The 12669-nt window shown below is 41.0% G+C and overlaps 1 protein-coding gene across 1 annotated transcript; it reads left to right on the forward strand.

Annotated features, from left to right (window-relative positions):
• The first annotated feature begins 3657 nt into the window (after positions 1-3657).
• Positions 3658-5279, forward strand: LOC135473314 (galactoside 2-alpha-L-fucosyltransferase SEC1-like). The gene is made up of 2 exons (XM_064753162.1): positions 3658-3751; positions 4273-5279. Exons 1-2 carry the CDS (start codon positions 3658-3660, stop codon positions 5277-5279), a joined length of 1101 nt encoding a protein of 366 aa, XP_064609232.1.
• The last annotated feature ends 7390 nt before the right edge of the window (positions 5280-12669 follow it).

A 12669-nucleotide genomic window follows, 5' to 3' on the forward strand; every position in this document is an offset into this window, starting at 1 on the left:
TATACCATCTGTATTCTTTACGATAGCTGTGTAAAGGCTTAGTTCTCTTGGGTACTGGACATTTATGTAAAGCAGCCCCAATTGGCAGTTTACTTGGGAAAACAATTTATTCAACGTTTCGTTATTGGCGTGCATCATTCGACTTGGATGGGGAAACGCCATTACAAACTAATCTCTCTTCACCCCCCTCCTCCCCACCCCCATTAACTATATTTCAGTAATCTTTCACTTGTGGATAAAAAGAGTTACTCTAACATTCAGTGTCCTGATTAGATTTGGATAGTTCCTATTTTCTGATAGTATGGTCTATCAAGCCAACATGAGAAGTCGAATGTTTGAACACCTTTAACTATTTTCACAAAAATCTAAAAAAATAAATGAAACTGTATTCATGCACAATTTGAATTGCTCTACTTAGTGATACCTACGTCGATGTTTAGAGCTCTATTCCTTTAAGAGCTAGGCTGTAAGAGAACTGGGGCCTGTACAACAAAGCCATATCTGACTTCAACTAAACTTTAAAATCTCGTCACAATGCTTAATTTTGGGTACTTAAATTTGAAATTTCGACACCTTGACATTAATCTTGACTTTTTCAGGTGGCCAAACTTCTTCTAGTACCTGAAATAGCTTCTACAATCCTATTTGAAATGTTGACATTAGTCAGAAATGGCTTTGTGAATTGGGCGGCTGGGACAGTTATCAACTGCTAGCCTCCAGTAGATATATCCAGTCAATTTTGTCATCTGTTAGTTTTCGAATAGTATTAATAGAACTGACACAGGTTATATAGTTTGCTGAGAATCATTTGCTTTCCATCTACATGTCATTCATGTTGCCATACATCTGGGAAGCTCCTCACGTATACTTGAGAAGGATTGGTGGTTTTTCGAGGGCACGCAGGGTACAGCTGTATGTATAAACTTGCTCGGCGCTGTTTTGAGAGAAATATTCAATAGCACAGCAGTCATCAATCAATTAATCAGTCAGTATGCCACCTGAGGGCCTCATAGCTATTTCTATTTATTTCTTTTGGTTGGTGTCTTACTTATAAATATTAAACTTATATACGACGCCGTTATTTTTTACACATATTGGCCGTGTGTTACATGTAGGTTTAAATAAAGGGTTTCCTCTCATCATATTGCTGGCCGTCGTAGTATAGGTGAAGTATTCTTGATTACTCCAATCAAGTAAATAAACAAATACATAAATAGCATTGCCGGATATCTGATACGTATAAATACTGATTTTTCTACAGGTGTGTATATTGATACACTGATCCAACCACTTCTTAAGTTCCCTTAGTTCGAGCATATAGAGCAATGATTGATAGCTGATGGGTTTCAGGGTTTCCTTTCTTGGGCTTAAAGTGAAATACTTTCATTGATCTTTATAGAATTTATAAGGGGAGCTAATCGCATTAAAATGTTTGTATTTCACGGTGTCTTTATGAACCTAATAGGCGATGTTTAGGCACTCTGAAAAAGAAGATATTCCCATTTCAAACACAGTTTTAAATGTTGGAGTCTGAGTCAAAGATTACTTTAATAAAGATAACTTAAAATTCGCCTCTTTGTGCATATAAAGATAAAATAAAGTTATATCTATATATAGAACCCATCTTAGAATTCAAACTCTTAAAATTCCATTTAAAGAGGCGTAACAGTTTGTGGTCGAAAAGTAATGAAGTTAACAACTACTACGGAGAATTTTTCTTAACAAACACTGTATTCTCTTGAATACGCGTGCGTTCTGTAAAAACAGAAAGAAATAAAATAGCATTAATGATTGTATCACAAATGATCAAACTGATGAAATAAACACTATGTCAGTGTACTACACAATCTTAATACAAACACATTAACACCAACAACATCGGTAACGTTCGGTAAGTAAAATTACAAACATGTACCGTTTTCTCTTATATAATATAAAAGACTACAATACAAGACTACTTATACCATTCCAACTTTGTAGACATGCTAACCCAGGTCTACAGATTTCTCATAAATTCAGCGCAGCATATTTTTCCACAGCAAAATTCATGAAATCATTTATTAACAAACATCAAATAGATCAGCTTATTCATATTCATGAGCGCGGAGTGACGTCATGATCTACAACGGAGATTTTGAAGGCTTTAATTTTCCACAGTTATCAAAGAAATAACAAGACCAATGGTCAATCTAACTAATGGGAACCAAAAAAAAAAAAAACATATTTATAGGGTACACTTCAGTAAATGCTTTGTTTACATTTATATCAGATAAATGCCTTATATGAGTACAGTTTGTGACTTCGTCCTGTGTTACTGTGTGACCTGATTTGCAAGTGCCTGTCTGGTTACGTCGCGCTGAAAAATGATCAAGCAACACTAAATGCACATGTATCAAAGTATCCATAATCTTGTGCGTCAATAAGAAAAAAAAGTGTATGTCACTTCACCTGAAGAGTGGATCTCCGTACTCTCAAAACAAGTTTTACGCAGCGAAACTGGCTCTTCATCACCGCGTTCGTAGCTATCGCTTCCCTATCGTCTGGTTGCTGTGACGTCAGGTCGCGGGCAGTAACTGGGTGCGTGTGGGGACAGTTTAGTGCTTGGGTGATGTCAGGGAGCGATCCTTGCTTGCATCTGACGTACTTTCTCAACAGTTGTAGTAAATACAGCCGTCCTTTTATTAATGTTTTATTTAACTTAACATCCTTAATATCACGGTGTCCCCCTATATCATCCCTATCCTCACTGGGACGCCATGCTTAAGATACCGGACACCACACCCTGTCACAGCAAACGTACACATTTCATTTAAGTTGTAGTCCTATGCCTTAATTCTCGATATTGTACCAGGCATACTCCAGTGACCGGGTACATGCTTATATAGCCGGGCGATTTCCTTTTCAGAACTGAACGCTCCAGTGATTCCAGTTTTCAGCCAGGTAACAAGAATAGTGAGTGACATTCCCCTATCAGAGATACCAATAAAAGCACTCAAGACTGAAGTTAACAAGGCTAACGATCTATAAGTAGCCCGTTTAGTGTATACCAGCCAAAACAGTCACTATGCAGTGATGCTATTTACACACCAACGTGTACGGAATATGTGTACGCATTTATCATGTTGATAACTGAATTTTATTTTTAAAAATGAGATCAGTACATGTATCTTCAATAGCCATTACACGTACGCAGTGTAACGAATTCGTGATGTTGGAGGTTGGATCTGTTGGATGGGGAGGGAACAGGATGTAGGCCATACTGTTGGATCTGTTGGATTGTACTGTTGTCGTCAGTAAACCATGTAGGGTGATCGGGTGAGTATAAAAGTAAATAACACGAGCTCATTTCCAATTTCATTTAACCAGATTGAAGTACATATCCTGCTAATCACCTGTCCGGTGTGATTGATATAGGTGTTTATCATGCTACCTCGCTCACAACGCAAGGGTACTCTTTTTTTCATGCCATTGACACAATCGCCTAACTGAGAATTAAACCGTACACGCGAGAAATGTCAACACTAACTGGAATGGAATTTCCTCATAAATACTTATAGATATATAGACTTTTTGGAATAGTATCATTATATAGACAATTTTCTGCACTGTTTTTGTTTCAGATAAAAGTATGTGTATATGGTTACAGCAGTGGGTATCATGTCCGTTGATCACATCTTACCAACATCTGAAAGTCCTCCAAAGAAAGCTTTGCCAGGGTGGAAAAAACTCGCAGTAGGTGAGACTGGGGGTAGTAAGTAGGTGTTGTTCTATCGATGCATGTTTCCTGCCTTTCTTCCGATAGTGACCGGTGTTATGCGCTGTACAATGCATGGTTTGAATTCAGACCTATGTTAAGACCATCTCCGCGTTGAGCTTGGTGGAGTTATTTAGCATGCGAGTCGAAAGTTGCCTCCATTAAAGCATGGTTTCCAGTATGTTATTGACAAACCGATTTCTTCGTACATCCTATATAGTCACACTTACTTGACACAGTTGGGGTCAGTCAGTTGAACCTGCACATATCGGTGATTTTTACCTAAAAATCAACAAACAGTAGAAATGTATTTAACAGTTTTATCCTGTGAACATATAATTTGCCGGGTTCATATTTTAACTTGTGTCAAATACATAGGGTTACAAAAAGCCACTCTTCCCAATGTACACGAATTTCCCAGCATATATTATATCTCTAAGCTGGTACAGATCACTACTTTACAAATAATTTAAAAGCCTTTTCTTTCTGTTTAAGGAAAGATTAATTTTTGGTTTTAGGATTTGTAATCTTGACGGTCACTGTTGGAGGGTGTATCATTTCGTTACCAAGGCGTCTTCTGCGACAGGACGTCATCACCAACACAAAGGCAATGGAGATGCAAAACATCACAGCTTCACACTGCTCTGTACCTCGGCGAGTTATACATGTCAACCTATCCAGCCCCGACACAACGACAGCGTGTCCAAGTCGGCTGTGCTGCCGTTTCATGGGACGCCTTGGCAACCAAATGTTTCAGTTTGCATCTCTTGTGGGCATAAGCCGTTCCAAGGGGATGCTCCCAGTCATCCGGAAGTCCCACAGACTGCACAAGATTTTCACTCTGAACGGAATAACGTCCATGTCGTACGATCTATGTCGGCATGTCAGAGTTCACCAAGATAAACGCTCATGTGCCTTTGACCCACAGTCTATCGCGTTCTCCAACACAAAAGACATCGGTTTGTTCGGGTACTTCCAGTCTTGGAAATATTTCGCCAACAGCAGTAATGAAATCCGGCGACTTCTGACGATACAATCAACTGTTTTGCACTCGGCAAATCATACACTGAATAGTTTCATTCAAGACCAACATGGGATTGTTTCCATGGGTAAAGTCCTCGTCGGTATGCACATAAGGCGCGGAGACATCGCTAGGTCAAAGAAGAATCAAATGCACGGCTACGTCCTGGCATCCAAAGACTACCTTCTGCAGGCAATGACGTATTACAGACAAAAGTACGGGAAAGTCTTATTCGTGGTGTGTTCTGACAGCAAACTGTGGCCATTTCTGCATATACCACACAACGACACAGTGTTTATCAGTGGCCAAATGCCTGAATTAGATATGGCCATTCTTTCTCTATGTGACCATAGTATCATCACTGTGGGCTCCTTCGGCTGGTGGTCGGCATGGTTAGCTAACGGTAATACGGTATACCCAAAACATCAGTATCACCCAGGTTCCAGGCTAGAGAGACAGTTCAATCTTACGGATTATTTTCCGCCTGAGTGGATAGGAATGTAAAATTTGACAAGAGATTCAGTATATTATCTCATTGGAAAATATACGATGGTAAGCGGCATGGTAGCTCATGGTATGGTACTATTCATTCTTACGGTAAATCCCACATTCACAATGCCAATCTGTTCGAGTTCAGCTCATGTTGGTTTCGTCTCCGGTCGTACGTGGGAAGAATCTTGCGGAAATGTGCGGATGGTCGTGCGTTTCGCCCGGGCTCTGTACGGTTTCCTCCTGTACTATGATGCTGGTCGGCGTTATATCATTAACATTCTCGTGAGTACAGTGTAAAAATTCAATAAACAAATGCACAGATATCAAAGGTTTGCACCGGCCCTGATGGCTCAGTTGGTTGAGCGTGCGCTTGGGGGCGTCAGATCCAGGGTTAATCTTCGGTCGAATCACACCTAAGACCTTGAAAGAGGACGCAACTTACTCGCTTGGCATTTAAGAGGGTAGTGCAACGACTGGTTGACACATATTAGAATAATGGCTTGGGTTGGTCGGCTTACTTGCCTTTAGTAAGTCGATTCAGTGAAGATACTAGATAAAAGAGCGGTGGAAATCCGTCCTGCAACAGGGAGGCACGTTATATGCACTCTAAGGAATCGTTCATCGTCACATCACTGAAGAATTTTTATGTACGACGTTATATCCTAAGCACTCACTCACTCACTAAAACAGAGCAAGAAAAACAGGTTTAGGTAATGGCTAATCTAGACGCTTTACTCGATTGTAATAAAAGATAAAGTCTAATTCACCGCCAAGGCGTGTTGTATGTTTCAATGTAGATTCACATCATGCCGAGAAAACCAGACATGACACTCCACCCATTCACATCATGCCGAGAACACCACACATGACACTCCACCCAGTCACTTCATGCCGAGAACACCACACATGACACTCCACTCAGTCACATCATGCCAAGAACACAAGACATGACACTCTACCGGATAACATTATACTGACACGGCGCCAGTTATGTTTCCTTGCCCTCACCTCTTAGTGCTGAACGCCAAACAAGGCAGCAACAAGTACCATTTTTAAAGCCTTAAATCGTGTCGTCATTGGCTGGTAATAAGTCTTTATTTAAATCACGTAAGCATCTCTTTTTTTTTGTTCTTTATATTTTGTTATGTTCGTACATGAATGTCTCAGAGTCCTGGAATACATGAAAACCATTAAGCGTACTATACTGTTATGTGCATGCAAGCATGTAACTCTTGTTGATATGTTCGCAGACAATTCACATTATAAACCAAAACAAAACCACATAGGAAATGCCCTGATATGACCCTCCAGGATATCCGTATATTTGTGTAAGTTCCAGCATTAGAGCCACCTCACCCTCTGACTGATCCGACCTGACCTTTATCCTTAAGAGACGAAGTAAAAGTCTGTCATCAATGAACAAAGCACCGAAAAATACGGAAATTCTAACAAAATCAAAGAACCCTCCATGCACGCGAAAGCAACATACACCCTTCTTAGCATATATAGGTATTGTGGTACTCCTGTCATATTTATGAGTGCAGAAAACCAACGCCTGTCGCCACCTTATTGACGTAAGGCCCCTGACTAAGCGGCACTTGCTAGTTTTGAACCTGTGCTCTCGATCAGCCCGAAATCCTTGTCACACAGATTGCCACATTTTCCAACAGAAAGCGTTAATAGAGGGCGTTACAAAGTATATAAAGAACAATTGAATTTTTGTTTTGAATTGAATGTTTATTTACCATATGTAAATATATGTATAATTACATATCTCGTAAATGGTGGGAATAAAGTTCGAGGGACTTGTTCTATCCCTGACTCAATATTATCAAATAATAATAATACATGCTTGGAGCGATAATTATTGAACAATTGTATTAACGAAAAACACATTTACTTGGGAAAAAACTCGCACAGAAATGTAACACTACAAAAACCTAAGTTAATTATTCAATAGCGTGGATATTTTTTGTGTGACACCCTCTGCTTCGTAGATTGCATGACTAATGTGGATCAAATATTGTTAATTAAAAGATCTTTTAACCTGGTATTGAAAGAAGACGTGAGACTGATTACTTTGAGGCTTGGAGGAAGCCTATTCCAGTCCCTTGGGGCTGATGATCTGATGGAATGTGTGGATAGATTTGAAGTTAGAAAACGTACTTGGAGATTGAAAGAATAGGATTCTGTTGGGTAACTGTGAAAGTCAGATTGCCTTTTGAACAGCTGTTGAAATTTGTTAGGAAGAGAAGGTGATTAGTGAGTGAATTTATGTGCGAGTGCCAAGGATGAGTATCTGTATATTTGTGCAAGTGGGAGGATTTTGAGGTTCTTAAATATTAGAGCTGCATGATCCAGTCTTAATAATCCAGTGAGAAAGTGATGAGGAAGATGATGCGTTTCTGAAGAATTACTAAGGGATGGAGATGACCCATGTATGTGCTACGCCATAAAACATTTTCATAGGAAAGATAAAGGAATATCAGGGCAGTATAAAATAAGCAGTGTTTTTTGTTGACATTTGCTCGAATGTGTTTGATGATGCCAATATTACTGGATATATTCTCACTAATAAAGTTAATGTAAGATGTCCCAGACAGCCTTGAATTAAAATGAACTCACAAGAACTTGTGTTTTCTCCGAGTTATATGTAATAAAAAAATTTCCGTGTCATGTAATTATTAATTTTCAAACTAAAACATTCCCGCGTAACCTCCGACCTTCTTTAAAATTCCCACCGGCCCGGATAGCACAGTTGGTAGACCGTCCTCTTCGGGACCGGTAGATCCAGGATCAATCCTTGATCGAGTCACACCTAAGACTTTGTAAGAGGAAGTTGTATCTTCCTCGCTTGGCGTTCAGCATGAAGGGGATAGTGCAAAGCTGGTTGACCCGTATCAGTATAATGGCTCGGGTGGGGCGCCTTACTTGCCTTCGGTAAGTCGGCTCAGTGACGCAGCACTAGATAAAAGAGCGGTGGAAATCCGTCCTGCTACAAGGAGGCACACTACACGTACATGCACCCTAAGGATTCCTTCGTCATATGACTGAAAAATTTTTGAGTACGACGCTAGCACTCACTCACTTACTCTTTAGAATTCCCTGCTCCTTCCCTCAGTCTGCCACTGGTATTCACAAGCATTGCAAACAGTATATTACAATTCGTATGTACTCATATATACATCATACAATTTGTGTTTTCTTTATTGTTTTATTTCTGAGTGTGGCAATGAAATATACCATTTCCGCTAGTTTTAATTCAGTTTATCCACATGGCATAATGTCTATATGTGATATAGACATTATGGGATGCACTCGCCTGGTGAAACGATTAATTGTTATTCTACAAGTATAAACCCCGGCCGTAAGTGGGAAGGTCTGCCAGCAACCTGCGGATGGTCGTGTGTTTTCCCCGGGCTGTGCCCGGTTTCCACCCACCATAATGCTGGCCGCCGTCGTATAAGTGAAATATTCTTGAGTACGGCGTAAAACACCAATGACTTGGTGTTTTTACGACCATCCGCAGGTTGCTGAAAGACCTTCCCACTTACGGACGGAGAGGAAGTCAGCATGAACAGGACTTGAACTCACAGCCACCGCATTGGTGAGAGACTCCTGGGTCATTACGCTGCGCTAGCGCGCTAACCAACTGAGCCACGGAGGCCCCAGTTTGAATTATGGGGGTACATGCAGAACAACAGTTGCCCAAAGTATAGTATCATAAGTCGATTCCCTAGAAATATGCAACTTCCCTTCAGCGGGGCATCGACGGTTCAGTACAGTACGTTACCTCATATGTAGAAGCTCACAGCACCTGGTAGAGAAATACACCGACCTCTTGGGTGGAAAATCGTGAACTGAATCATGAAAAATCTAACTGTAAACGGCTGCTGCAAGAACTGGCCACACCGTGAAACCGAATCTCCGTATTTAAAACTACGATTTCGCTGATCATTGTTGCTACGCAACTAAGAACCCATTGACTATTTTTATATTTCCACGCAACTTTAAAACAATTACTATCAAAGACATTATTGTCATTTTACAAAACTTTCCGTTGTCCTAATTTGTTTAGGCTTACTTCTAGGTAACACATCACAACCCTAGTCAGAACCGTTGTCTGTCTATAATCTAGGTTTCTTTCATTCCATGTAACCACGTCCAGCCAGGAGCAAGTCAGGTCAGTTCAAGTCGGTTCGGACGTGTGATTTGGCGGGCTCAAATAGGGTCCTCGAGGCCCTGTAAAAAGGGAAGCAAATCTTGTAACTGATAAAACACCAGTGCCCTCTACCTACTTAAATAACAATACCACTGATTTCAATACCAACACCAGTAAACATGAATAATATAAGCTGACATTGTTATTCAAATAGATAGAGGGCCCTTGTGTTCTATCAGTTACAAGATTTGCTTCGCTTTGTAGAAGGCTGGCGAACCCCATTGTCCGGCAGTCCGGTGCCCAATCAGTATCGAACCGCACATACACTGTTGACCATAAAGTTGGAATAAATTAATTCGACGACTGAATTCGGAGTTATTCTAATTGTACGCGGTATTGAATGCTTGATTATGGCGTAGATATCAGCATAACACCATATGTTGGTTTTTTCTACACCTATCAGCCTATTGTAATCTTTAATGGATCGATTATAGGCTGTAGAACGGCGTAAAAACAAAAACTGGCATTTCAAGACGAAAGGATTGAAGGCTTTACTGCAATGTCTCCATATCACAAACATAAACGTATTTGTTCCCTTCGTATTATAAGTTACAGACAATACAGTTTGTAAGAGAAACAGTCATTAATATCTCGTATGACCACCCCTGACGCGAATCAATGCGTCAAGACGTCGTTGCATGCTGTCGACCAGATTGTTAATGAATTCAATGGGCAGAACGTTCCACTCATTGATCAGAGCCTGTGCCAGTTCTTGCAGATTTTCAGCAATATTGTCACGTGCGTTGATGGCTCGCCCTAACTTGTCCCAGGCATGTTCTATTGGGTTTATATCAAGGGAACACGATGGCCAAGGTAACTGCTCCACCCCTTGTGCCCGAAGAAATTCTCGTGTTGCAGCGGCCCTGTGTGGTGTAGCGTTGTCGTCTTGCAAACGAAAATTGTCTCCATAAACCCTTCGTGCGTATGGAAGGCAATGGTTTTCAAGGATATCAATGTACACGACGGCGTTGACGTTTTCGTCGGGCACCACCAACGGCGTTTTTCCACCATAGTGAATACCGGCCCAAACCATTACTGAACCGCCACCCCCTTGATTGTTTTCCTGCACACAGTTATCTCGAAGGCTTTTTCGTCGCAAACGACGAACCCTTTGCCTTCCGTCCACAGGTTTCAGGAAGAAGCGACTCTCATCCGTAAAGAGCACATGTCGCCAATGCCCTAACCGCAATTGTCTGTGCTCCCTAGCCCAGCGAAGCCTTTGGACTCTATGTTGGGCGGTTAGGCGGGGACATTTGGTCATACGTCTTGCTCGATAACCATGCTGAAGTAATCTGCGATTCACCGTTGTTCGGGAAACATTCATTCCGTAATGCCTCCGCCATAAACGGCGAAGATGGTTCGCAGACATTTTCCGGTTTGTACGAGAGAGATTGAGCAGTCGGCGGTCATCCCGTCTCGTAGTCTGTCGTGGTCGTCCTGGAGTTTGACGTGGCCGCAAATGACCCACGTCTCGATGACGTCTGATGATTTTGCTGACTGTACTTTGCGATATGCCTACAAAATCGGCAACATCGGACTGTTTGTAGCCTTCTTGATGGAGGGCAATCACTCTCCGGCGTATTGGCATTGGAGTAGCACGAGGCATAGCCGGAATCCCCGCTACACTACTTTTTGTTACATGCGAAACCGAGAACTCCGTCATGCGCGAGGTAATTTGACCTCTCTCTGAATGAAGATCACTGGAGAAGCACCAGGCACAGGGCTTTTTATCACTACCATCAGAGCCTCTTATGTAATTCTCATATTAGCATAGAATAAAACATTTTTGTACACGTAGTAGAGAGAGATTATGCATCAATTCGTGTCGGCTTATATTATTTTTGAGGCGAAAAATAATATTAAACTTCTGGGATTGTGGATAAAATATTTTATTCCAACTTTATGGTCAACAGTGTAATAAAGGCTATACCTGGGCAAGCGTTCTGCATTTATTCAGATTCCTTCCAATAATAAGGTAAGGGTAGTTATACATGTACATGTATTTTGTTTATATAAATAAATGTGACACTAATACAAATTTTTCACCTGATTGTGTAATATAAATTACGTGCATTTAATGCAATGTATAATAGGAATATTGTTGTAAAAGCTTGTACTATATACAGAAAGTGCATGTCGTGGTATGGAATATCAAGATTTGTTAGCCAGAGAGAAGCTATGGTCAACGAGCGGACATCGTTATACATCATGTCCCTCAAGTTTTACGGAATAGTGTCACATGACCGTCTGGTACGCGATGGGAAACAATAATCACTCTATGTGGTGTAATGACCTGAGATCTTAGTTATGGTTTTTCAGAACTGATCGATCGACAACGAAGAGTTAACCATGCTTGGCGGCTAGTTAGCCATGCATGTCCATATGAGTGTCGCAATGCACAAAAGCTTTGGGTTTAACGTCGTAGTTTACAAGTTTTTGACTGTATGACTACGAGGAGCCACTGGGTGTGTGTACATATACTGTGTCTCCTTGTGACAGAGCGAGTCCTTGCCGTCAAAGTGCTGTCGCCACTAAAGACATCAGACATGACATCCCACCCAGTCACATTATACTGACACCGGGCCAAAAAGTCTTATAGGCACGGTTAGTTGGCAAGAACTACCAGCTAAGATTTCTTCCTCGTTTTTGCCTCTTCCTTCAATATTGCACGGAACACAGTGACGACTCTCTTCAAGGAGTTTTACTGAAAATACATCAAATTAAGTAACTCAAACGAAAATTTCAATCATTTGTACCAAAACTGAGAACAAAACGTCACTTTAAAGCTGATGCACTTGACTTTTAAACTTGTCGCCAAGGGGACATCCTTACTCAACTCGGGGAACACAACTTGTTTAGATTTAACTATATGTAGCTCTGAAATTAGCCCTGGGTTTGTTTTGTATGTTGATAATGAGGCCCCTTGTGCAAGCGATCACTTCCCAGTGCACGCTGTATTTGGTTGGTCTGCTCGTGCTACCTCAACGTCTTGTCCACCTAGGTGGAAACTGAAGCAAGTTGACTGGAATTCCTTTTCGGTCCTGTGTAACCATGTGTTTACTGAAGAATTAGTTGATGATGATGTTGACATCTTTTATACTAATGTTGGAACAGCTATTAATACTGCTTGCCTTTAAGTCTATTCCCGCTCCTCGGGCAGACCATGCATCAAGAAGTCTG

The sequence above is a fragment of the Liolophura sinensis genome, chromosome 8, assembly GCF_032854445.1.
Source record: "Liolophura sinensis isolate JHLJ2023 chromosome 8, CUHK_Ljap_v2, whole genome shotgun sequence".
Taxonomy (NCBI): Eukaryota; Metazoa; Mollusca; class Polyplacophora; order Chitonida; family Chitonidae; genus Liolophura; species Liolophura sinensis.

Excerpts from the sequence above, each read along its gene's own strand:
- LOC135473314 (XM_064753162.1), top strand. The coding sequence starts at position 3,658 with ATGTCCGTTGATCACATCTTACCAACATCTGAAAGTCCTCCAAAGAAA. Across the intron at positions 3,752-4,272 it reads AGTAGGTGAGACTGGGGGTA|GATTTGTAATCTTGACGGTC; the intron begins GTAAGTAGGTGT and ends TTTTGGTTTTAG.